Consider the following 25,044-nt stretch of genomic DNA (forward strand, 5'->3'; position numbering starts at 1 on the left):
CATCGACATTTTCATTTGTTATGGACCTGTTTTCAAAAAATGAATGTTTTGGACCAAATTCGTATTTTAGCCATATGTTTAGGATCAAAATTGACATTTACTCAAATTTAAAATTGATTTTATACATCTATTTGGACCGAAGCCGTGACAGGTGATTCAAATTACTTTGTTCCACGTTACCTATTAAGTTTTTTTTCGATTTAGAAAGTTTCAAGTTAATTGAGCCAATTTTATTTTTATCAAAAGTAATATTCAGGATGTTACTGTATTTTCATGTCTCCTATTTTATTATCTTATATACTTTGTTCACTCTACTCCAACAACTAAATATATCTTTCTTAATCTCTCTACTAAAAAGGAAGTTACTCAATTAAAAAGGAACATAACCAGCTCTTTAGGACCAATTTTTTGGTGGGATTTACTGAATATTGGAATATAATTATCAAAAAAAATTAAACATGTAAACATACAATATACATTTTGGAATATAGCACGAAAACTAACAGTGTACATTTTGTTAACGAAACATGATTCCTATTTCCACGTATGCTATCGAATTCAATTGACGCTTATAATCGAGTACAATTTATCAAGTTGCTCATATCTAAACAAAAGGATAAAACTGTGGAATACACTATTCCATAAATAGTACACCCTCCCGTTGCATAGTAGTAGAGACATTTTTTTCAGCACAAAGATTAAGAAATTTATGTTAAGTGGGTTAAGGAAATGAAGAATAAAATAGAAAATGAAAAAGATAAAAAGATGAAGAGAGAATAAAGTAAGTGAGATGAAACAGGTTGATTTTTACTAAAAAGAGAGATGACTCAACTAATATAGAACGGATCAAAATGGCAAAATGATTCTAACTCAATTTCGAACCAAGTAAGCCGCTACATGGTTTCATTTGTTAATAACACGATAGTGTATTAAATAAGTTTGATTGCAAAACCAAATGCACCGACACAAATTTTATAGAGACACTAAATGGAGTACTATATATGAGTACTAAATTATGTTTTTGGTCATGGCCATATAAACGCCAAACCAAGCTCATATTTTAAAAAAATCACTGCTTTGTTTAAAATTAAAATTAAAATTAAAATTAAAATTAAAATTAAAGTTACCACATTTCACCTAGACTGTGTAATGATAATATACACACTTCATCTTAGTTAGACGACCAACTTCTATAATCAGTATAGTTTTTGCTAGAGTTAGCGAATAGCAATATACAGAATTTCGAATTTTATCAGGCAGGCTTTAGAAGGTTCAATTACGCAAACTATTAAATTCACAATAAACCTCATAAGTCCATAAACATGGACCGCAACAAAATGCTTTCCTCGCATATTTTTGTTGCTTTCCTCGCATATTAATATGACATGAGGATCCAACTGATTGATACAACCAGAGACATACTGTGAATTTTCTGTACTGTAATTTCTATACATTTTACTAATTTCACTCAAATTTGACAATGCGAGGCTGCAGCTCTTCACCAAACTCCTATATCTATTATCGTTCTCACAATAATATACACAAAGTTGTGGATTACATACACTTGAATTAATGAAAGAATGGCACCTGCCATTTCAGGAAAATAACGAGCAGGTAACGATGATCATCTACACACAAATCAAGGGAAAACATTAGTCATTCCGAAGCCAGCATAATCAGTTTGTTGAATAATACTACTACACAGAAATCAGACCTTAAGTAAAGGCAAAAATCCTGTCAGAAATTTTTGATCGGCAAATAGGACATTCAGAACAGGCAAGGGAACACGACTTGCATACTGCAGTCAGTAATGACAGCATAACATTAGTAGTATTCCACAAACTGAGTTCCAATAATACAAAAATAAAAATTCATACAAACTTACAGCAAAAATGGCGGCATGGGAGAAGCATTGCTGCGCTAGGTGACTCGAAACAAACTTTACACATGTGTGAATTCGCATCACCATTTACGGTGTACCTCATTTCCTTCTCTTTTATCTCCTGCATTCGAGCCTGAAGAAATATGCAGGGAAACAACCATAATACCAGCAGCCATTACTAATTTGCAGGTTTAGAGTTGGAATTTTCACAAAAACATTATGGTTATTTTAAAGCATGGGATAACAGCATTTTACCTTGAGGCGGACGACGAGCGGTTCTTCTTTGGGAACATCTACATGTGGTATTGAATTATCAGAAGCTTCCCTGCTTTTTAGTAATGAATTTGAATCCTTCTCAGCAATGCTAATTTTCGGAACACTTATTTTGTCCTTGTCCTCATGCAGTCTGCCATTCGTCCTCTGTTCTTGCTCAACACTTCCCTCTTTCTTTAGTTGAGCAACAAGAACCCACATGTTTGCTAGATCATTCTCTAGTGCTGCCTCCCTCTTCTTTGCCTCTTCAAATTTTTTCCGGTATTCATCTTCCAGAACTTCCTTCTCAGCCAAGGCAACCTCGAGAGTCGCCTCTCGCTGTTTCCTTGCTTGCAGCTCCAACTTCAGATCATCAGAATCAAGACTCCACAAATCAAAGTCACCATTAACCATTCCAGAATCATTTGATCTGCTGGAGGCCCGACCTCTTCGACCAGTTCTTTGTATTTCATTAAGCCTGCGGTTACCTCCATTTCCAGAGTTTCTAGAGCTTATCTCACGAGCAGCCAATAATTCTTTTTCCAACTTGGCATTTTGCACAGAGAGCTTAGTAACTTCACCAGCTAAGTTCTTTAGCTCAACTGCAGCAGCAGATGCTAGTTCTTTAGCATAAGAAGCTTCCTCAGATAATTTCTGATTCTGTACACGTAACCCACTATTTTCCTCTAAAGTTTGAGTATGTTCTAGCTTTAGTTTCTCATTTTCAGTTTCCTGTTTTGAATAAAAAAATTCCAGTCAAACACATAAGCAGAAATATGTTGTGTAATTTTAAAAGATGGCAATGAAATTCAATATGTCAATGGAAAGCAAAAAAACAAGCCACAACAACATTCACAGCTAACATCCAACAAATATAGAAACCCAGTAAAGGTCCTGAATCCCCAAACATGTGTTCAGCACAAAGTAGAAAATATAACGAGCCAAGTGGAGAAGGAAAAGTGCTTCAAAGTTAACTTCATCAAAATTAAAGAAATAAATTGACTTAAGTAAGACACAAAAAGGTACGGAACATGTGAGAAGAAGGAATGTAAAGAAGCAGTGTAGAAAAACTACTTTTAAGGTATAGGAACAGGACAAAAAAGAAAAAATTAAACAAGTTAAGCAGAGAAGTAAAAGCACTTGAAATGAACTTCATTTATGTAGAGGTGATATGTGGACTTATCTTCAAGGTTACAGGAAAAAATAAGAGAAATTAAACAAATCATCAACAAGAATCTGTGAGGTTCTCTAACTTTGTTCAGATCATTAGAAATTGTTCCTGGTTTTACTGGAAATTATTTGTATTAGGAACCAAGCAAACCTGTCCAATGCCTTATAACCAGAACATAGTTGAAACCATGACCTAATAAATGATTACTAAGCTGTATTGGCTAGCCTTAAAAACCTTTGTGCACTAGTGCGATTACACTACATCCAGATACGTTGTGCAAATAGATTATACCATATAGCAACTAAGGACCTAGTACACGTCTAACCTGTGATTGCACTTTCTTTCTCAACTCGTCTGCACATTCATCAGATACACACATTCCAGCCATGGGTGTCTTCGTGCCACCAGATAATGAAGAGACTTGTAGTTCCAGGAGAAGGATTTTGTCTTGCAGTTCCTTGTTCTCAGCACACTGTAAATCGGAAAGCACATCCACATTATAAAACAGATTAACGACCTAACTAATAAAGGTAGTAATAGGTTTTACTTCTACAGAAAAAAAATTACCTTGTTCTGCAGCTGTTCTTGAAGAATACGGTTATCTGCTGACTTAATCTGCATTACAAGTCAAAAGGTGTCAGAAGATCCACCTACTATGCTTGGCAAGTAGCAAAGAAAGGGATACTTTAGTGGAAGAAAAAACAATAATAAATTGCCATTTAACATATAACAATAAACATGAACCAGGACTCCAGGAGGGAGGAGAAAAGAAAACACCTCAAGCTCAAAAGCCTTCTCACTGCACTGTGCCATCAATTTCATGACAGTCTGCCACAAGAAAGAAAAAAGAAAAACTGTCAAGCTAATATAAAAAACAAGCCAGCAAGTGTTTTTGTTATGATTAAGGAGGACCTGCTGCATTTCAACCATGGACGCATTAGCAACAGAAGCTTCACGTCTCTCAACTATCCTTTGTTCTAAAGCTCTCATCTGCTTTCGCTTTTCTTGTATTTCATACTCCAAGCTTTCAACCTAAGAATAAAAATACAGGAACATCTTTTAGAGTTCAAAAGCATTGGTCAGGTTCTAGCCAATACAAGGTGATGGTATATATATAACAAAAATACTTCCAAGTATCATAGAGGACCAGATTTATAAATTGCTTGTGGCTCTAAAAATAGTGCCTCTTGCAGTGAATTTTCAGGAACATAAGCTTTCAATTTTCAGCATAACACTGTATATAGTATTTCAATACATAACAAGAGTCAAGTGGGAAAGGTTCTTCACTCAATAATACTGTCTCACGTTGCACGTCCATTTATTAAGACCATAAGGAACAGCAAAACTGACAAACTGCATATTGACAGTGGGGAGGGCAAGGAAAAGATTCTTAGTCTAGACAGTGTTTTTAAATTTGTCGAACAAGAAAGAATGTAGCATTAGCATTACATATTTCCAGGTTAACAGATATTGTATTTAAAATAGACATATTTAGGAAGAAAATTGCAAGGTACCTGATCTTTTGAGATATTAGGATCATTTACAGATTGGTCAACCAGGCGCTTTAGGGTACTTGTGCCCAATGCAATCTCTTCTGCAAGCATCTTGGCTTGCTCACCAAGGAGATCCATCTCATGTGATGATGTGCCATCCTACATAATAAATAAATAAACTAAACATTTTACCTATGCCAAGATCTCAAGGGTGATCACAACTTTAAAGCAAACATAAGATCACTGAAATCAATTGGGAGGATAAAAGAAAATGAATTAGAGAAGAAAAGTTGGATACATACTAGATGTAGTTTTGACATAGAGGAAAATCCACTAATAGGTTCACCCGCATGAGTTGTTTCGGATGTAGTACTTCCAGCTTGTGATATATCCTCATTCCACTTGCTGGATGATCTTCTGTGCTTCAGTATATATGCATCTGATGAGGTAGTTAAACCAGAGGCTGGAGAATCCTTTTGGTTCTCATGGTAGAGTTTCAGAGAATCGGTATGCACCGCATCCAACTTTTTCCATACAGAAACATGAAATGTTGAATGAGTGACGTACAAATTGGTTTCCGTTACGCAAATCATAGAAGACATAATAATGATGCACATAAACCAATAAATTTATATAATAAAGCAAGATCTGAAGACCATTACCCAAGTCTATACCAGTCTTAACAGTTTCATTACAATGACATAATTAATATGTACTTTCTGAATAATTAATTTATGAAAGAAACATATATAATTAAACAATCAAGCTAAATAATTTGAGAAGAAAGGCTAATCTGACCCTGTCCATTGCCGACAAATAATAAAGTCTAGTTTCAAAGCAATGACAGCCACCAAAGCAAGAATAGAGCAAGTACATTTGCTTGAACATCCCTTGCGAAATAAGTAAATGAGAATAACAACTTACTTCATCTTCAGCGACAGAAAGACTCCTTTGATGAGAGGCCATGTCGTTCATGTATCCTGGCATCGCGTTTTTTGAAGAGACGAGTATCAGTTTTGTTAGCCTCTGAATTCTACTCATTAGAGCAGCCTTGGCATCTTCCTCCTCTTCCAGTCTTGACTGCATTTTGAATTGTCCTTCTTCTAACTGTAAAATGAACATAGACGGTAGAAAAATGCCAATTGTTGATCCTATTCCACCAAAACCAGAGAAGACTCCAGATAACACACAGTAGTAAAGATTTTGGCAAGCATTTTAAAATAAATGCTAATTATACCTGTTGCTTTAAAACAATAATATCTTCGTGGCTAACACCAGCAAGCATGCCCCTCTTAAGCTGGTCAAGTTCTTCTTTGAGAGATGATATTTCTTTTTGATACTTCTTAATCAATGATTTTTCATCAATAATCTGAAATTTAAATAAATTAATACCAAGACAATTGGCCTCTCTAAACATGAATATAGCTACAAAGCATACATGTATACAGACTCACCCTATTACGTGAGGCATAGATCTCAACACGTTTTGCCCTGCTGGCAAATTTTAAGGTGTTATGAGTCTCCTCCATATTGCTTGATGCTGGAGTAATCGTACAAATAAGCTGAGGATATAAAGTATCATGATTTTAAATAATGCATTTCAACCAGTATAGTATAATTAAATTTAAAACTCATATTGAGGCTTGAGTATTGCAAGTAGATAATGATCAAAATACATGTTGGTGCGATCTTTTGACAAATGTCACATGATTGACTGATACTTTCATGATTAAAATTGAAAGATGAGACAATTTTCAGGTATAAACTAAAGTTGCCCATGCTCACCGAAACGTGTCCGCGCCCACTTAGTGAGGATTGTAGAAGACGTGTAAGCTTTGAATCCCGATAAGGAACATGGGATGCCTTTCCTTCACTTAGTTTTCCAATTACCTTCGCAATGTAGAACATTGAGATCATCATCAAAAGACAAAAAGCACATGGCAAAAAAAACAGGTTTCGGAGAAGAAGTTTGATGTCATTGCAGTTTGAAATAAGAACTTATCAATATGCCAGTGCTGACATGGTAATGAAACAAGGAAAAGAGTGATCATACAATATTACAAGTACAGGAAAATGGACTAACTACCAGCAGAAAGGTCTTCAGCTTAAGACAAGTAAGTTCCAATACTCACAGTTCCGAGAGTTAGAAGACTTTTATTGATGTAAGATCCTTCCTTTCTCCTAATCCCGGTTGTTTCAGTTTTTGCACTTTCAGACCCCGCTAGATCAATTAAGTTCTGCATAACAAAGATAGGGGTGGGTGTAAATTTTCATCAAAGCTTGTGATGCATTTGAAAGTAATAAGATTCTTGTATGGGCAGAATATCAAATATATATGGCGACAAGAGAGAAACAGAGAGTTAATTTCCAGCATTCAAATGTGATTAAAGAAAATGCACACCAGTTGTGAGAAAATAACTCCGTCATAATCATCTCCATGGTTACTACTCTCGATCATCTGGACCAGTATAAACAAACGCATTTAAAGTTGTTAGAAGACCAGAAGGCAGAACAATAACAAAGATATCAGTGCATCAGTAGATATAATTGGAGTAGAATATATGTTATTGTATTACTAACAACCTAGAAAGTATAAGTGATCACGTAAAAAGGAAATGTCAAAACAAAATAAGCATATATCACATGCATAAGTTGAGAAATATTAATGAAATTAAATAGTTGTAGAGGCATAATCAATATCAAACTTGACATTTAATTTAAGGTTCCAGTTCACATAATAATTTATTTTTAACTTGTTTGCCAATCTTTTGCATTTTTTTTGCAGCACTACCCAATTACTCTCATTTAATTACTACCACGAAATGGACTAGCTTCTTTTATGCTGAAAATTGAATATGACTAGTTGATATGCATTGGTCACCATTGGCCTTATGGTCCCTATGCTCACAATGAAAATGAGTTCCCAATTCCCCATTCACCTCAGACCAAGAAGATCAATATGCAAATTCTTCCTGAGAAAATAAAGTAAAATGACAAAGTAACCGATATCGCAACAGTGAAACCAAGCTTCAGTAAAATGAAAACTAATGACATTTACATTTTTATCATTAATTTTAAAGAAACGCGGGTCTAGTGGAACTAAATAAAGAACTAATCCCAACATTTTTATCATTAATTTTAAAGAAACGCGGGTCTAGTGGAACTCAATAAAGAACTAATCCCAACAGGTTACATACCAATGTGAATATAGTATGGCTACGGCTGCTAAAGAGGTTGAAATTATTTGATCCAACATGTCGATGCTCTGCAATTGTAATAAGAGTAGTGCTGCCATCAGATTTAGATGTAATATATCATACATATCAAACTTCAAAAGTTGTATGAAGAAATACATATATGATGGACTATGCCTGAAAAGTGTGGGGGGGAAAACAAACATACAATCATGTGATGTGGACCCACACAAGTTGCACAACACACTAAAATATACCTTCTCCTGCAGCAATAAATGAAAGGGCGTGCCCAGGGGATAAAACAACTTCTTCCTTAATGCCCTCAACATAAGTTCCCTGCGCATACGAGAATAAAAGGACATAAGCTAATGAAAACTTAAGGCCTTTTAGATTAAACAACTCAGGTACTACACAAAATAACTCCTACAAATAAAAGTACCGTCAGGGATAAAGTTTCAGCTATTAAAAAGTGATAATGTACTCTACATACAGAGGATAAAGACAATTAATATGAAAAAACCTGTGCATCTTCTCTCACGCGCAAATTTTGACCAGTGGGGTCCAGTAAGTCATTGATCACCTGATAACAAAGGCATCGAAAAACATGAAGAAGTTCTTAAGTGCACAGAAAAGGTAGTTTTTTATGAAAATTTGAAGGGTTAAACTACATGCAAAAGACATGAACATTGTATGAGCACGTAAATTTAGAAAAATATAAGTTGTTCACATGTTAAATATGGTCATTGTTAAAAGTATTACTAACCTCATTGTAAATTTCTAGATATGACACTCGGAGTAGGAATTCACGACCTGGAGTCTGAAAAGAAATTACCGTCATCCGTTATCTGTTGATTATACTACATAATAGCATCTAATGACAACAACAAATAAATAAAAAGTACAACACAACACAGGCAAACACTAAAATATAGTGTTTGGTTATAATGTTCAGGAAACCACAATAAGTTTTAGGCAAACATACATCTTGAATTATGCTGAAGACGTCCTTTATAGCCAATGGTATGATCCCTGGAGAACTTTGATCACCCTGATACGAAATATGCAGAAATTCATGAGATGTCATAACTATTCCTAAAAATTCTTTTGTAATTTTCTATTAACTTGTAATTTCAATAGAGATAAGCAAACAGAACAAACAGCAGCAGAACAAGGTCGAGGACAGTGATAGTAGTTAGACTGTAGAGCTGATAAGGAAAAATATCACATGGTTCATTCTTGGGGTACAAAATGAATTATATAAATGATTTTTGAGTGTCCATTCTGTAATTTAATGTCAGTTGAACCAACAAAACAAACTAAACCATCAAGGAATCTACCATACTCTCAACTTTAAATAAAATATATGTATACCCCAGCAATAGGCATCAGTGCATCCAATCACATGACATCAAGTCAAACGTCTACCTATTGCTTATATCCACAAGAGCCATTCACTGTATAATTTCTTTGCAGATAAATTTTGAATAATGATTGTAACACCTCCGAAAAACTGAAAAAAATAGCATATTCATCCGTGTACCAATTCCAGGCTTATGACTCAGTCCTACCATGTAAAATTAACAGGAAGGAAATAAAGGTGATTTTAACTTACATGCATAGTGTGTGTTTTCCCACTACTGGTGACACCATAAGCAAATACGGTTCCTGCACATGGACTTGATCAGTGCTAATTTGCAGAACATTTAGAAAATAACTAGTCAAGTGATCATCCCTATGGATACAACTGGCATGCAATGCTAGCCCATAACAGAGGGTGGACACCGTGGCCTTAAAACATAGTAATTCAATTGCAACCTAGTCATGAATGGCTTCAAAAGGTTCGGGTGTAAATAAGTTCAGCTCACCATTTACACCATCCATTGCAGCCTTAACTACAGGTCGAGCTGCTACTTCATAGACTTCAGGAGTGTTTGTACTAGATCCAAAAACCTTATCTGTTAGGAGCACGAATATGCAAATGGTAAAACATCATAATTAGACAATTTCATTTCATTGGATAAATTTCCCACAAAACGTATCAAATTAATGTACACTGCTTACAACTAGTTTATCTTTATTAATCGAAAACCTAAATAACAATGAATTTTTACCAGTTTATACATTTCAATATTGCCCTTTCCATAGCTCAACCATAACACTCATTGCAGTTCACATAATTGAGAATGCGAAATCCAGAAAGCAGTGACGATCTATAACTCCAAAGTACAGAAGAAACAATTCGGAAGGACCAAAGGAAACCGAACTTTACCGAACGCATAAGCCGTCATTGGATTATACTCATTCCGCACGGTTTTCTCACCATCTGCATACCATGCGACCTCATCTCCTCTTTGATATTCCCTTTCACTGCATTAACATGGCATAACAATGTAAATGAGAGTTGATAGACTCAACTTCATCAAATTATAAACCTAACCTGAAACCTTGCCCCAAATTAAGAAGTTTGAAAATCAATTAAAATCAGATCCATCCATAAATTCAAATCACCTCAGAGGCCGAAATCTAATTGTCACTGAAATGCTATCCCCCGATCTCGAAGCACTCCCCAATGGCTCTCCAGTCAGCTGCTCCTCCATTGACGGATAAGTCACCGGCGTGCGGCTTCGCGAATAGTCGCCACCATTGCGATTAGACGCCGTGGATCTAGAGCCGTATCCTCCGCTGCCACCGGCGCCGTAGAAAGACGTCGCAGAAGAGGCACATGAGCGCGGCATTAAACGACCGTTCATCATCGATGATGACGACGTCGTAGATGAATAAGGAGTTGACGGTTTCCGCTGGCCAAACGGTGAGCTACTTCTTCCTCTCGAAGACGAAGCCGCCATTTCTCCAAACACAACAAATTGAATAACAACTCACAATCTATGACATTAAACAATTAGTCAGTTTGCCTGAGTCAGTGCTATGAAAATGTAGACATCGGAAATTAGGGAATAGTGAATTACAGGAATGATATGTCAGAAATCACATGGCTTGAATCTGTAAAGTGAATGAGATTGCTATAATTTTGAATTTCCTAACTTGGAATGCCCTGGTGATATAAAAGATTCAGCAGTAATCACTCACACACACATGCGCGTCAGTGTGTGAACAGAGAGATGAGAGAGTGAACTCGGTGTTTCTTCTTCTTAAAGACAAAGGAGTTGCAGTGTAGGGAGGGAGAGAGTAATGAGTGAAGATGTGTAGTTGGACTAGCGAGGAGTGAAAACGACGGGAGGTAAAAAAAAATATTTATACTGCTCCCGTTTTCTATTGCATTTCATTTGAATTTCAAAATGTCTTCTAATTAAAGAATTATTTTTATTAAAATTTTGAGTCAGAATTTCATTTTTCTTGAGCAGGGTATTACCCAAGCAGCATGAAGTACAATCATGAGCATGGAGTATTTCTTATTTGTACTCACTTGAAAATCGATTACTTCCAAATAAAATTTAAACCTCACTTAATTCTCAAAACGTTTGTCGGCGAGATAATTTTAGTTTATTTTATTTAAATACTAGTTGTACAAAAAGTCATTTTCTGTCAAATAAATAAGATACTTTCTTGTTTTCATGTAATTCTGAAAATGATTAGAAGTTAACTATCCTTTGAAAACTAAGTCTATCTCAATTTAAACAGATGATTTAGAGTTATAAATATTTCATTGAATTCGAATTCGAATTCGAATTCGCATTCAGGTGAAAGGAAGCTCAAGGCTAAAAAGAATTTGAAGACTTCGAGATTCAACTAACGTATTTTATCTATTCATTTATTTATACTATGCCGTGTGATTAAATATTAACTAATTTAAAATAATAACTAATAACTGATATCAATTTTGTATATTAAAAATATCAACACAAAGACATAAATTAATCAGTCTTCTTGTGTTGATAAACTTAGAGCATCCACAACGGCGAGCTGCAGCTCGTCCGTCCGTCCGTACCAGCGGCACAGAGACGCTGTCTACCGCTGCGCTTGCGCCGCTGGCACGGCGCTGCTCGATGCATCGAGCACGTCCGTGCCAGCGAGCAGGCGACGTGGTAGGCGGTGATTGGCCAACGGGATTAAAAATTTTAAAAAATATTTTCCCACTTCCCAAAAAATTATATCCGTTTTCTACCCACTTTTAATATATTTTTCAATTTTTTTCCCCTAAAAATACACATTTTCATCTATAAATACCCTCACTTTCACACCCCAAAATTCACACCACACTACACAATTCTCATCTACATTCTCTCATTTTCATCCCAAAAATTCACACCACACTACACAATTCTCATCTACATTCTCTCATTTTCATTCTCATCTACATTCTCTCATTTCCATTCTCAATCTTTCTTCCACTCCTACAACATAACAATGTCCGGCCATAGCGATCACCCCCGGGCTCCCACGGTTGGAACCCCGATTGGTTCGTTCACAACCGTTTCCTAGTCCGGAAATGGAATATTCGGCCCCTCCTCAAACCCAAAGTTCGGGAGTTCCGGGTGGCTACCGGCCTTACCCGATCGACGACCATGATGCCCCCGAAAGGCAATACTGGTGGACACCCGAGCCTAGAGCGAGGTCGAGCGGCCCCTCCCAAACTCCGACTCCTCTTACTCACGGTGTCCGCACACCGTACACTCCGGCGGAGATGGAGCAATTGTTCAAGGCGTTCTTGTCAATCTCCGAAGATCCGGAGGTTGGCATGAACCAATCCGGCGATCATTATTGGTGGCGCATCTGTCGCCGGTACAATGAAAACCGACCGGCGGGAACAATCGAGCGCAACGAGAGTATGGTGCGCAACGCCATATACAGAGCCAAAGAAGAAATCCAAAATTCCCTGGGGTATTACCTCCAGGAAGAGCGTTCGGCGGGGAGCGGCCGGAGCGAGGTCGACATCATCAGTTCCGCCTTGTCGACCTACCAATCCATGAACTACAAGCCGTTCAAGTACCTCAACATTTGGCAGGAGACGCGGTCGCATCCGAAGTATAGGGGAGGCGTAACATCCTCCTCTAGCGGCTCCTCCAAACGGTCAAGGTCGGTATCCCTATCCGACGCCGCCTCTGAAGACGTGGCTAGCCAACTTGCCGGAGCTAACTTGGGTAGCCCCGACTAGAGGTCCCCAATCCGAACCGAACCGGACGAACCGGCCCGGAACCGGAACCGTCGGCGGCGGTTCGAACCGGCACCGGAACCGCCGGTTCGGCCGGGCCGGTTCCGGTTCCAATTTTTCGGTAACCGTAACCGGCGGTTCGGAACCTCCGGTTCGGCGGTTCCCGGCACAATTTCAGGCCTACTCCTAGCCTTTTCAGAAACCGGGCCCGCGGCCGCCGGATTTGACCGAAACCATGGGCGGAAACCGCCAGTTCCGCCGAAAACCGGCGGTTCCAGCGGCAAACCGGCGGTCCCCGCCATTTTTTCCAAATTTTGAAAATTCAAACAGACGCCTAAACCGCCGGTTTCTGCCGAAAACCGGCGGTTCCGGCGGTTTTCCGCCGTGTTTTTCAAAAAAAAAATTTAAATCACAATTTTCCCCTATAAATACCCCCCAATCCTCTTCATTTCTACTCACCTCATTCTTGTGTAACTGTGTTAATAAGAATTTTTCTCTCAATCTCAATTTCTCTATTCTCCTTTTGATAAGTATCTTATTGGTGAAAAAAGTGGGTATCTTTGGGGCAGATGGTACTGGAACACAAATTTATATATGGAATCTGGATGAATGGGGATCAGATTATAGTTTAAAATGGGAAGTTGGGTTCACTGGCGGGAGTTCGTTTCATCAGGCCATCCGGGTGGTATATTCATCTGAGTCCGACGATGAAACGAACTCCCGCCAGTGAACCCAGCTTCCCATTTTAAACTATAATATGATCCTCATTCATCCAGATTCCATATATAAATTTGTGTTCCAGTACCATCTGCCCCAAAGATACCCACTTTTTTCACCAATAAGATACTTATCAAATGAGGAATATCTTTTAATGATCTTCTAATTCTTTTTTGTCAACACTTGTAAGTTGTAAATTTGTAATTGTTGTAACTTGTATTTAAATTTTTCGATTTGTAATTGTTGTAACTTGTAATTGTTGTAACTTGTATTTAAATTTTTCGATTTGTAATTGTTGTAACTTGTATTTAAATTTTTCGATTTGTAATTGTTGTAATTTGTAATTTTAAAGTTGTAATTTGTAATGTTAAGTAATAAGTTGTAATTTGTAATTTTAAGTTGTAATTTGTAAATTTTAAGTTGTAATTTTTAATTTTAAAGTTGTTTGTAGTTTGCAATTTTAAAGTTGTAATTTGTAATTTTAAAGTTGTAATTTGTAATTTTAAAGTTGTAATTTGTAAATTTTAAGTTGTAATTTGTAATTTTAAAGTTGTAATTTGTAATTTTAAAGTTGTAATTTGTATCAATAAAATTGCATTTGTACATCGCTTTATTCTAATTTTATTTATGCAAATATATCTACATATTTTACTTGAATTACAAATTTAAAATGCAAAAAAAAAAAACCGCCGAACCGGATGAACCGGCCCGGAACTGGGCAAACCTAGGCGGTTCCGCGGTTCACGTGAACCGGCGGTTCACGGTTCCGGAACCGCCGATCCTTGGCCGGTTCGGTTCCGGTTCCATTTTTTTTCGAACCGGAACCGCCGGTTCCCGAACCGTGGTGACGTCTAGCCCCGACGCCGGCCCGAGCGGTTCCCAACGCCGACCGCAAGGAAGGAAGAAGGCGGCGGCCAACCGCCGTCGCGCCGCGACTCGATCCGACGATGCTCCCGAACCCGCTCCCGTTCACGTTCCCGTTCCTTATGCGCCACCTCCACCCCCACCAACTCATTGTGGGGGATTTTGGCCCAACTCAATATGGCCTATAGGTCAACTATGACCCCCGCGCAACTTCGATTGCATGAGGCCATGATATTGGGCCTCCAAAAACAATTGGGGGTAGTGCCGCCAGATGAATAGTCTTCCACGGGTATTTTTAGCCTTTAATTATGTAATTTTTAATTTTTATGAGTTTAATTATATAATTTTTATTTTGTAGGAGTTTAATTATGTAATTTTTATTTTTAGGATTTTAATTATGTAATTTTTATTTTTAAGGATTTTAATTATGTAATTTTTAATTTTTAATGTATTTTGTAATATTATTCCGGGTATTTTTAATGTATTTTAATTTTGTGGAAATATTTTTATTTAAATTGAATAATGGAATGTTGGGACCCTTGTGCTCGTCCTTGTGGAAGAGCACGGCTGTGGGTGTTGTGCTCTTGCCTAAGAGCAGGCATAAAAAATGGGGTCGGGCCCACATCCGTGCTCGTTGGCAAGAGCACGGTTGTGGATGTTCTTATGTCTTTGTGTTGATATTTCAATTTACATATTGTATTGATATAATTATGTCTTTGTGTTGATAATTTTAATACACTGAATTAAAAGTTACTCCATTCGTCCCACATAATTTGGGACACTTTGACCGGGCACGGGCTTTAAGAAATATAATGGAAAAGTGAGTTGAAAAAGTTAGTGGAATGTGGGTCCTACTTTTATATATTAGTTTTATAATTAAATGTGAGTAGGAATGAGTTAGTGGAATGTGGGATCCACTACCAAAAATGGTAAAAGTGAAATGGGTCAAATTATGTGGGACGACCCAAAATGGAAAACTGGGTCAAATTATGTGGGACGGTGTGAGTATTAGTTATTACTGTAAATTAGTTAGCACACTAACGCAACCCTACTACTTTATACTATATATTATAAATATTTTTTGTGTTTACATGTAAATGCATAAAAGCATCTCCAAGAGGGAAATATAAATCGATAATGTATTGTATTTCTTATTTACCTTCTAAAAAATATACCTATATATATTTTTTTAAAGTAATGAACTCTAAGAAAATAAGGTAAATTGAATGCAAACAAAAATGATTAATTTTTTACCTTTTATGTAAAAGGTAAAGATATTTTTCTAAAATTGAAAAATGTATAATACCTTCTCAAATTATCTTCCCACTATAAAATAAATTTTTATGAAAATAGATTAATATGATAGTCATTGCTCTTTAATTTTTCCATTTATCTCTTCCCGTATAGATACCATGAGTAAACTTTAAAATTTTAGGATTTGATAGTGTCAATTTTAGGATTATACTATACTGCAAATTACTACTAATACAAATAAAAATCTAGACTATAGAATTTTCAGATTTAATATATAACCAATAATATCAAAAAAAATGTCAAGTAAAATATTTGAATATATGAATAAACCATAGGATTGGAATTAATAACTGATTAATACTACTAATAATAATAATAGTAATTTGCTTGGTCTTTTATAAGTTACAAACAAGATTATCTTACTTGGTTACCTGCCGACAATATGAAAATAAAAGGGGGACGACATTGTACTTTCGTGTCTGTTCATTTAAAATGACTTACCTGAGGCCACCCGTAACGATTCACGGGGATGGCCCATATTCCGTCACGAAGGGACGAGAAGGCGGCGTGACGCGTTGTAGCGCCCCGTCTCGTCCTCAGTCCGTTCCGCGTTCCGTCCCGCCGTGACTAATGGCGAGGCGACGTGACGCCCACTCGTCGGCCCGCAAGTGGGCATCGTCACGCTGACGCAATAATTCATTTTTTTTAAAAATTTGAATTAAATAAAAAAAACCAAAAAATGAAAAACGGTAAATACTCCTAATTCATCCTCGTTTCACACACAAATACACATCTATTCTTCCCAAATCATCTCCATTTCCTCTCAAATTTTCATCTAACCTCTCATCACAAAATGTCCGGCGACGAAACTGTGGCGGTGGCGGCTCCGGCGGGTTCGACATCAACGCGTTCGGCGACTGGGGGGCATGTACAATGTCCTCGGTGGTGCTTCCGGTTCGTCGACGCCGGGGGGTACCAACCACCCCATTTTGATGTGGATGCATACGTCCGTCCCTCCGCCCCGAGGTATTCGCAGGGATTATCCCAGATTCAGGAGGATTATTCCGTTGATCCCACTCCGGAAGAAGGCGGAGGCGGAGGCGGAGGCAGACGAGGAGGAGGAGGAGGATCTAGATCGGCATCCATATGGCCCCAAAGAAACGCTAGCGGTGTACAACGCCTGGATCAACGTCTCGTACGATCCCATTGTCGGGAATCAACAATCCCGAAAGTGCTTCTGGGAAGAGGTCACCGAGGCCTACCACGAGATTAAGCCGAAGGGGTCCCACCGCTGCACATATAAGATGCTCCGCGCTCACTTTGACCGAGTCGACAGAGAGGTCAAAATATTCTGCGCCATCCACAAGAATGAAGCGGCTCATTACCAAAGCGGAGTCATGGGAGCCGACATTCTGAGGTCGGCTCTGCGAGTCTACTTCGACGACACCGGCAAACAATTCAAATATGTCGATGTTTGGGAGGTCGTCAAAGACGAGGAAAGGTGGGCCGACGGTGTCCATTCCAGCTCGGGCTCGACCTCGAAGCGCACGAAGCACACAGCGGGTGGCCAATACTCGTTTAGTGAGGGCGGTTCGGGCAGCGCCCCACAAGAGTTTGCCCTTCAGGAGGTTGAGGCCCCGGCAGACGATGCCGGGGGGTCCTCCCGTGGGCGCCGTCGGCCGCAAGGGATAAATGCGGCGAAGGAGGCTAGAGGGAGGAGGGGCCGAGCCGAATCAAGCCAGGCGGGCTCGGGCTCGGGGGGACCCTCGAACTCCCTTATGTCCATGTACATGACCGCCACAATGGCGGACACTTCCCGCATGACTCCTCCTCAATACCAAGCCTATCTTAACGGAATTGCGTTTATGGCAGCACAACTTGACATTCCGCATCCTCACGGCTTCAGTGCACCTCCACCGCCTTCAGGGATGATTCGCCTGCGGAGTAGTTTTTTTTATTTTCTTTAAAATTATATTTTAAATTATGTCATTTTTATTTTTTAGGATTTTAATTAAGTGTTTTTTTTATTTTATTTATTTTAAGTTGTATTTTTATTTTATGTTGTAATTTTATTTTGTTTTTAATGAAGTGTGTTTTTTTTAATTGAATTTGGTTGGAAATAAAAATAAAAAATGAAATTGAATGAATAGTAATTTAAGGGACGGTTAAGGGTTGCAGGTTCCGTCCCTTAGTTAAGAGATGAAGTAAAAAAGTACAGTGGGGCCCATGAATAGTAATTTAAAGGACTGCTAAGGGACGGATAAGTGATAGCGTTGCGGATGGCCTGATATAATGGATTGAATATTTACAAGCTCAATAATCAAACTTTAATATGTTGATAAGCTTTAATAAATTTTATTTTATAAGTCATTTCTATATCATATTATGCAGTACATGTATGTATTGTTTGCGGCTACTAGAGGTAGCAGGATTCGATCTATCTTTTTTTTTTATTATTGAAATGGAGTATTGCTTTTTCATTTTTATCTGGGGAGATGAGTGTCGACTGGACTTCGATCTTTTTATATTTTTATAAAGTGAAAATATCATAAAATTACATGTGCGTGATTAAAATGTAGTAGTAATTCTTTTTCTAGCACTTTTTATACACATGCTTATATTTCAATAATTGACACATATATGCTTATCAAAATCATTCACATCTAATTATCGAATGACAATTGACAACTTATAAGTTGCGGGGTTCCCATGTATCATACTCCCTAGCATCTAAAAAACAAGTGTCATAATATTCCTTAATGTAATATGCTTGAATATATCCAACAAAAGCACATTTAACAAAGGCAACCTTTATCCTAAGATCGATTAGGGAAACCTTTGCGGCAAAAAGGTGAGATGTATTTATGAATTGTTTAATGACATGTCGGAAGATGGGCCTTCTTCAACTAACCAAACTATTACTATTTAGAATCCAATTAAATATAACATTTTACATTTGACATATGTATAGTATATTTATAAATAAATAATTTCGTGTCACGATAACATAATACCGACAATAAAAGCGAATTATAAGATAAGTAGGGTGTTGTTAAGTAGACAGATTTTAGACGTTTTAGTTAAAATCGAACTAAAACTAGTTAATGAAAATTAATGCTAACACATAAAAGCGGACATGCTTCATTAAGTAAGCTAGATGGCAAACTTATTTTATGACCAACGAAACCTACTCAAGTACTCCACATGAGAAAAATATACCCCTTATTATTTTGTTGGGACCAAACCAAATTACAAGGAATGATATTTTATTCATTTAATCCATTTTATTTGTGGATTCGGGTTGATTCATCTAGAGTAATAATATTTATGATATATACCTTGTATATATTACTAATATTTAAAATATGAATATTGGATGCTACACAAGTAATTCGATGACGTTGTGCTCAATAATTATAAATGAGATGTAATTATTGATTGAAAGTACAATATAAATGTCCTAAACGTGGATGCAACATGGTGTTTAATGAAAAATAACTTTTTCAGTCGGTTCATATAATATCTAATTGATAAAAAAAATTCTCCAAATGCGACTTAAAAATGACCAAGAAATACAATAAAAAAAATTATCATCGATACTGAATTCGGATTAAAATTTAAGAAAAACTCTATATTTTCATTTTTAAGTATATGGCTTAAAAGTTAGAAAAGCACATTGAAATATATTTCAGATTTCTTTATATATATTGTTACAGTCGATATGGTTTAATTTTTATATAGCTGGACATTGCATCAATACTTGTAAGTGGACAACTCATCCCCATGAATGAAATGTTCTCGAAAATTGATACTCATTAAGTATATGGTTTGAAATTTGTACGAATATTTTTAAAATTTATATAAGTTTATTTAAATGAACCTTTTCATTTTAATTTATTTATGCATATTAATTTATATATATCATTATATAACTAAAATGTATATTTGTAATGGGTTGGGTACTTTTGAATAGTACTGATAGATTGGGCCCAAAGAGTATCTGAAGCCCATAAATTTTTGCCCTCACCTAATAATACACTGGCCATGCCGTGTTTTAAAAAAATAATGTAGTAAACGAGAGTAAAAAAAGTTTTATAAGGTCATCTGCAACGCTGTCTCTTATCCGTCTCTTAAATTACTATTCTTGGATCTCACTATACTTTTTACTCAATCTCTTAACTAAGGGACAGAACCTGCAATCCTCCATCTCTTATCCGTCTATTAACCATCTCTTAAATTACTATTCATTCACTTTCATTTTCTATTTTTATTTCCAACAAATTCAATTAATAAAAAACACACTTCATTAAATAAAATAAAATTACATCATAAAATAAAAATACAACTTAAAATTTAAAAAATAAAAAAAAACACATAATTAAAATCCTAAAAAAAAATTACATAATTTAAAATACAATTTTATAGAAAATAAAAAAAACTACTCCACCAGCGAATCATCCCCCGAAGGCGGTGGAGGTGCACTGAAGCCACCTGGAGGCGGAATACCAAGTTGTCTTGCCATAAACTCAATTCCGGCAAGATAGGCTTGGTATTGGGGAGGCGTCATGCGTGAAGTGTCCGCCATTGTGGCGGTCATGTACATAGACATTAGGGAGTTCGAGGGTGCCCTCGAGCCCGAGCCCGCCTGGCTTGATTCGGCTCGGCCCCTCCTCCCTCTAGCCGCCTTCTCCGCATTTCTCCCTTGCGGCCGACGACGCCCATGGGAGGACCCCCCGGCATCGTCTGTCGTGCCCTCAACCTTCTGGGAGGCAAACTCTTGTGCGGCGCTGCCCGAACCGCCCTCACTAGACGAGTATTGGCCACCCGCCGTGTGCTACGTGCGCTTCGAGGTCGAGCCCGAGCTGGACCGGACACCGCCGGCCCACCTTTCCTCGTCCTTTGACGACCTCCCAAACATCGACATGTTTGAATTGTTTGGCTGTGTCGTCGAAGTTGACTCACAAAGCCGACCTCAGAATGTCGACTCCCATGGCTCCGCTTTGGTAATGAGCCCTTCACTCTTGTAGATGGCGTAGAATTTTTTGACTCTCTGTCGACTCGGTCAAAGTGAGCACGGAGCATCTTAAATGTGCGGCGGTGGGACCCCTTCGGCTTAATCTCGTGGTAGGCCTCAGTGACCTTTTCCCAGAAGCACTTCCGAGATTGTTGATTCCCGACGATGTGATCGTACTAGACGCTGATCCAGTCGTTGTACATAGCCAGCGTTTCCTTGGGGTTGTACGGATGCCGGCCTAGATCCTCCTCCTCGTCCGCCTCCGCCTCCGCCCTGGAGCTTCCACCGCCTCGGTCTCCTTCCGGAGTGGGTTCAACCGAATAATCCTCCCGAATCTGGGATAATCTCTGCGAATACCTCGGGGCAGAGGGACGGGCGTATGCATCCATATCAAAATGGGGTGGTTGGTACCCCCCGACGTCGACGAACCCTGGCTGCCCGGTGTCGACGAACCGGAACCACCACCCAGGACATTGTACATGCCCCCCAGTCGCCGAACGCGTTGATGTCAAACCCGTCGGAGCTGCCACCGCCACCGCCAGAGTTTCCGTCGCCAGACATTTTGTGATGAGAGGTTAGATGAAAATTGGAGAGGAAATGGAGATGATTTGGGAAGAATAGATGTGTATTTGTGTGTGAAATGAGGATGAATTAGAAGTATTTATAGAGGAAAAAAATAAAAAAAAAAAAAAAAGAAAAAACAGTCGAAAAAATGGTAATATTATTGTTTTTCGAATTTTTTTTATTTTTTAAATTCAAATTTTAAAAAAATGATTTATTGCATCAGCGTGACGATTCCCACTCACGGGCATGCGAGTGGGCGTCACGCATGGCGCTGGAGCGCACCACGTCGCGCGGGCGCGCGGCGAGACGGCTCGCCATCCGTCTCGGCGGGACAAGACGCTCGGCGGGCTGGGGACGAGACGGTACGCTGCAACGCGTCTCGCCGCCGTCTCGTCCCGACGTGACGGGTTACGAGCCACCCACGTGACGCGTTGCGGGTGGCCTAAGGCCATCCGCAACGCTGTCTTTTATCCGTCTCATCTCTTAACTATTCATAGGCCCCACTGTACTTTTCACTCCATCTCTTAACTAAAAGACCGAACCTGCAACCCTCCATCTCTTATCCGTCTCTTAACCATCTCATCTCCTAACTATTCATTCAATTTCATTTTTTATTTTTATTTCCAACAAATTCAATTAATAAAAACACACTTCATTAAATAAAATAAAATTACAACTTAAAATTCTAAAAAAAATAAAAACCTCATTAATAAAATCCTTAAAAAAATTAAAAATACATAATTTAAATAAAAAATACATATTTTTTTATAGTGGATTAATTTGTGGGAATGATTTGATATTTATAGAAGCGATTGTGGAGGCTTAAAAAATTTAAAAAATTAAAAATTTGCAAAAAACGGCTATAAACGGCTAGTATATTTTTTGGGATTTTTTTAAAATTTTTGAATTTTTCCTGAATTTAAAAAAAAACATTTGTTCGGATAAAAACGACGCCCACTCGCCGGCCGGCGAGTGGGCGTCACGGACGAACCGGAGCTCGCCACGTCGCCAACGCGTGTGGCGAGACGTCTCGCGAGCCATCCCTCCGGGATGAGCGTCTCTCCGAGACGGGATGGAGACGGAAGGCTGCAACGCCGTCTCTTATCCGTCTCATCTCTCCGGGACGAGATAAGAGACGGATAAGAGAGTGTTGCTGATGCTCTAAGTACTATAAATACGTGATTATTTGAGCTTTTACTATAGTGATAATATCCAATATCTATATTAAATTAATAGTTTTAGTCCTTCACAGTTCACATATTGTACTGAAAATAATCTATCTTTTTCTTATGTCAATAAAACTTTAAAATGAAAAAAACGATAGTGCTAGTATTATACATAAAGCGACATGTTTTAATGTGAAATTCAATATCAAAATAAATACTAGGAGTACTAGACTACTAGTATTAATATTAATAGAAAGTTGGCTTGGAACTTATCAAACATTTTATCATTATATGGCGATATTTTATTATTGTATACATTATTCAAGTACTTATAATATAGTATCACACAAGTTTTTCGTTATGCTCTGGCGGGGAATGCGTTGGAAACGTGAGTGAGGAAAGACGACCTGTTCTGCCATGCGCCCTCCCCTCTAGACCAATAAGAAGACGTCGGAAGCCATTTGCCTCCTCCGCGAGTTGGGCTTTATATTCCTCCTCCAATTTTCACAACCTCAACTATAAATATCTTATTCGATCTAGACCAAAGTCCCAAAATAGTCCTTAACATATTGCGTTTTTTTTATTTTGGTCCAAAACATTATCTTTTGAATTATTTGGTCCCTCACATTTGAAATCGGATCACATTTGGTCCATTTTGGACGGTTCCATCAAATATTTGGCGGCTTTCTGATATGTCACAAATCCGTCACTAAATCTGTCAATAATCCGTCACTAATATTCAGAGATTATGATATTATACTACAATTAGAAAATAGTATAAAATAATTAAATAAATTATAAATAGAAGATAATACAATATTTTATTACTTTAAATGCAAACATTTAATGACTTTATAAAAATATAAGAAGCTTTATAAGAATGAATAAAATTTTAAAAATTAAAAATATCCCTAGAGTCTCGTGAGATTAGATTACTCCAAAAATTTCCTGAAAATTTTAGAGCATCTCCAATAACCGGCGTCACCACCGCGACGCCGATTTTTCGCCCACGCCGGTTTGACGCCGAACCATTGGAACCGGCGTGGGCGAAATCGGCGTCAAAATCGACGTCGCCATGCCGATTCCCGCGCTGACGCCGATCCTCACGGGCGCCATTGTGAGTCCCGGATCGGCGCCAAATCGGCGTCAAATTTTTAATTTTTTTAAATTCGAATTTTAAAAATTCAAATTTAAATTTTTTTTAAAAAAAATACTATTTATTTATGAAAATTGTTTTTAATATTTAAAAACAATTTTTACAAATAAATTTATACAAGAAATTCGTAATAGCCCATATATATTTAATGGGCTTGCGAATTATGAAACCATTCTAGGTTGTCTCTCTTTTATAGAGACATCCTTGAATGTTTTATGTTCCACATTCGATGTGGGACAAAAACCACTCTAGGTAGTCTCTCTTTTATAGAGACATCCTTGAATGTTTTATGTTTCACATTCGATGTGGGACAAAAATCATTCTAGGTTGTCTCTCTTTTATAGAGATATCCTTGAATGTTTTATGTACCACATTCGATGTGGGACAAAAATCATTCTAGGTTGTCTCTCTTTTATAGAGACATCCTTGAATGTTTTATGTTTCACATTCGATGTGGGACAAAAATCATTCTAGGTTGTCTCTCTTTTATAGAGACATCCTTGAATGTTTTATGTTCCACATTCGATGTGGGACAAAAATCATTCTATGTTGTCTCTCTTTTATAGAGACATCCTTGAATGTTTTATGTTCCACATTCGATGTGGGACAAAAATCATTCTAGGTTGTCTCTCTTTTATAGAGATATCCTTGAATGTTTTATGTTCCACATTCGATGTGGGACCTCTCTTTTATAGAGACATCCTTGAATGTTTTATGTTTCACATTCGATGTGGGACAAAAATCATTATAGGTTGTCTCTCTTTTATAGAGATATCTTTGAATGTTTTATGTTCCACATTCGATGTGGGAAAAAATCATTCTAGGTTGTCTCTCTTTTATAGAGATATCCTTGAATGTTTTATGTTGCACTTTTTAATTTTTGTACTTTTTTTAAATTATTGTACTTTTTTAAAAATTAATGTACTTTCTAAATTTTAATAGTATTATTCGAATTTCCCGTATTTGTCTCGTAAATTAAATTCCGTATGTTGATACGATTGTAAATTAGATTATATAATTGTTATTAGTGATGTGGATAGGTAGTGTGAAGGCTATGTGAGGGCTATTTGATGTCCAGTTGATGTGGCAAGCTGATGTGGCAGGAGAATTGTAGTGCTGATGATGTGGCAGTGTGAAGGCTATTTGATGGCTATTTGACGTCTGTGCTTATTGGAGATGCTCTAACAAATAGAAATAGTAGTAGAAA

General features: G+C 37.5%; 1 protein-coding gene across 1 annotated transcript; it reads right to left on the bottom strand.

Moving 5' to 3' along the window:
- Window positions 1–1,276: 1,276 nt before the first annotated feature.
- On the bottom strand, window positions 1,277–11,197 carry LOC121762315 (kinesin-like protein KIN-7D, mitochondrial). The gene is made up of 26 exons (XM_042158147.1): window positions 10,959–11,197; window positions 10,501–10,875; window positions 10,262–10,359; window positions 9,858–9,947; window positions 9,605–9,657; window positions 8,975–9,040; window positions 8,756–8,809; window positions 8,513–8,572; window positions 8,250–8,328; window positions 7,996–8,063; window positions 7,200–7,256; window positions 6,931–7,035; window positions 6,584–6,688; window positions 6,253–6,360; window positions 6,036–6,167; window positions 5,723–5,905; window positions 5,101–5,322; window positions 4,820–4,957; window positions 4,218–4,337; window positions 4,083–4,133; window positions 3,873–3,920; window positions 3,631–3,777; window positions 2,138–2,866; window positions 1,886–2,015; window positions 1,715–1,798; window positions 1,277–1,628 (listed from the first exon to the last, which is right to left on the bottom strand). Exons 2-25 carry the CDS (start codon window positions 10,836–10,838, stop codon window positions 1,716–1,718), a joined length of 3,264 nt encoding a protein of 1,087 aa, XP_042014081.1. The 5' UTR covers window positions 10,839–10,875; window positions 10,959–11,197; the 3' UTR covers window positions 1,277–1,628; window position 1,715.
- Between the last annotated feature and the right edge of the window lie 13,847 nt (window positions 11,198–25,044).

Source organism: Salvia splendens, chromosome 13, assembly GCF_004379255.2.
Source record: "Salvia splendens isolate huo1 chromosome 13, SspV2, whole genome shotgun sequence".
NCBI lineage: Eukaryota > Viridiplantae > Streptophyta > Magnoliopsida > Lamiales > Lamiaceae > Salvia > Salvia splendens.

Bases quoted from the DNA above. Each gene is read 5' to 3' on its own strand.
- LOC121762315 (XM_042158147.1), bottom strand. From the start codon at position 10,838: ATGGCGGCTTCGTCTTCGAGAGGAAGAAGTAGCTCACCGTTTGGCCAG. The intron at 7,257-7,995 runs GTATGTAACCTG...ATACTGGTCCAG, and splicing joins GCCATACTATATTCACATTG to ATGATCGAGAGTAGTAACCA. The intron at 4,134-4,217 runs GTCCTCCTTAAT...TTCTTGTGGCAG, and splicing joins CCATGGTTGAAATGCAGCAG to ACTGTCATGAAATTGATGGC.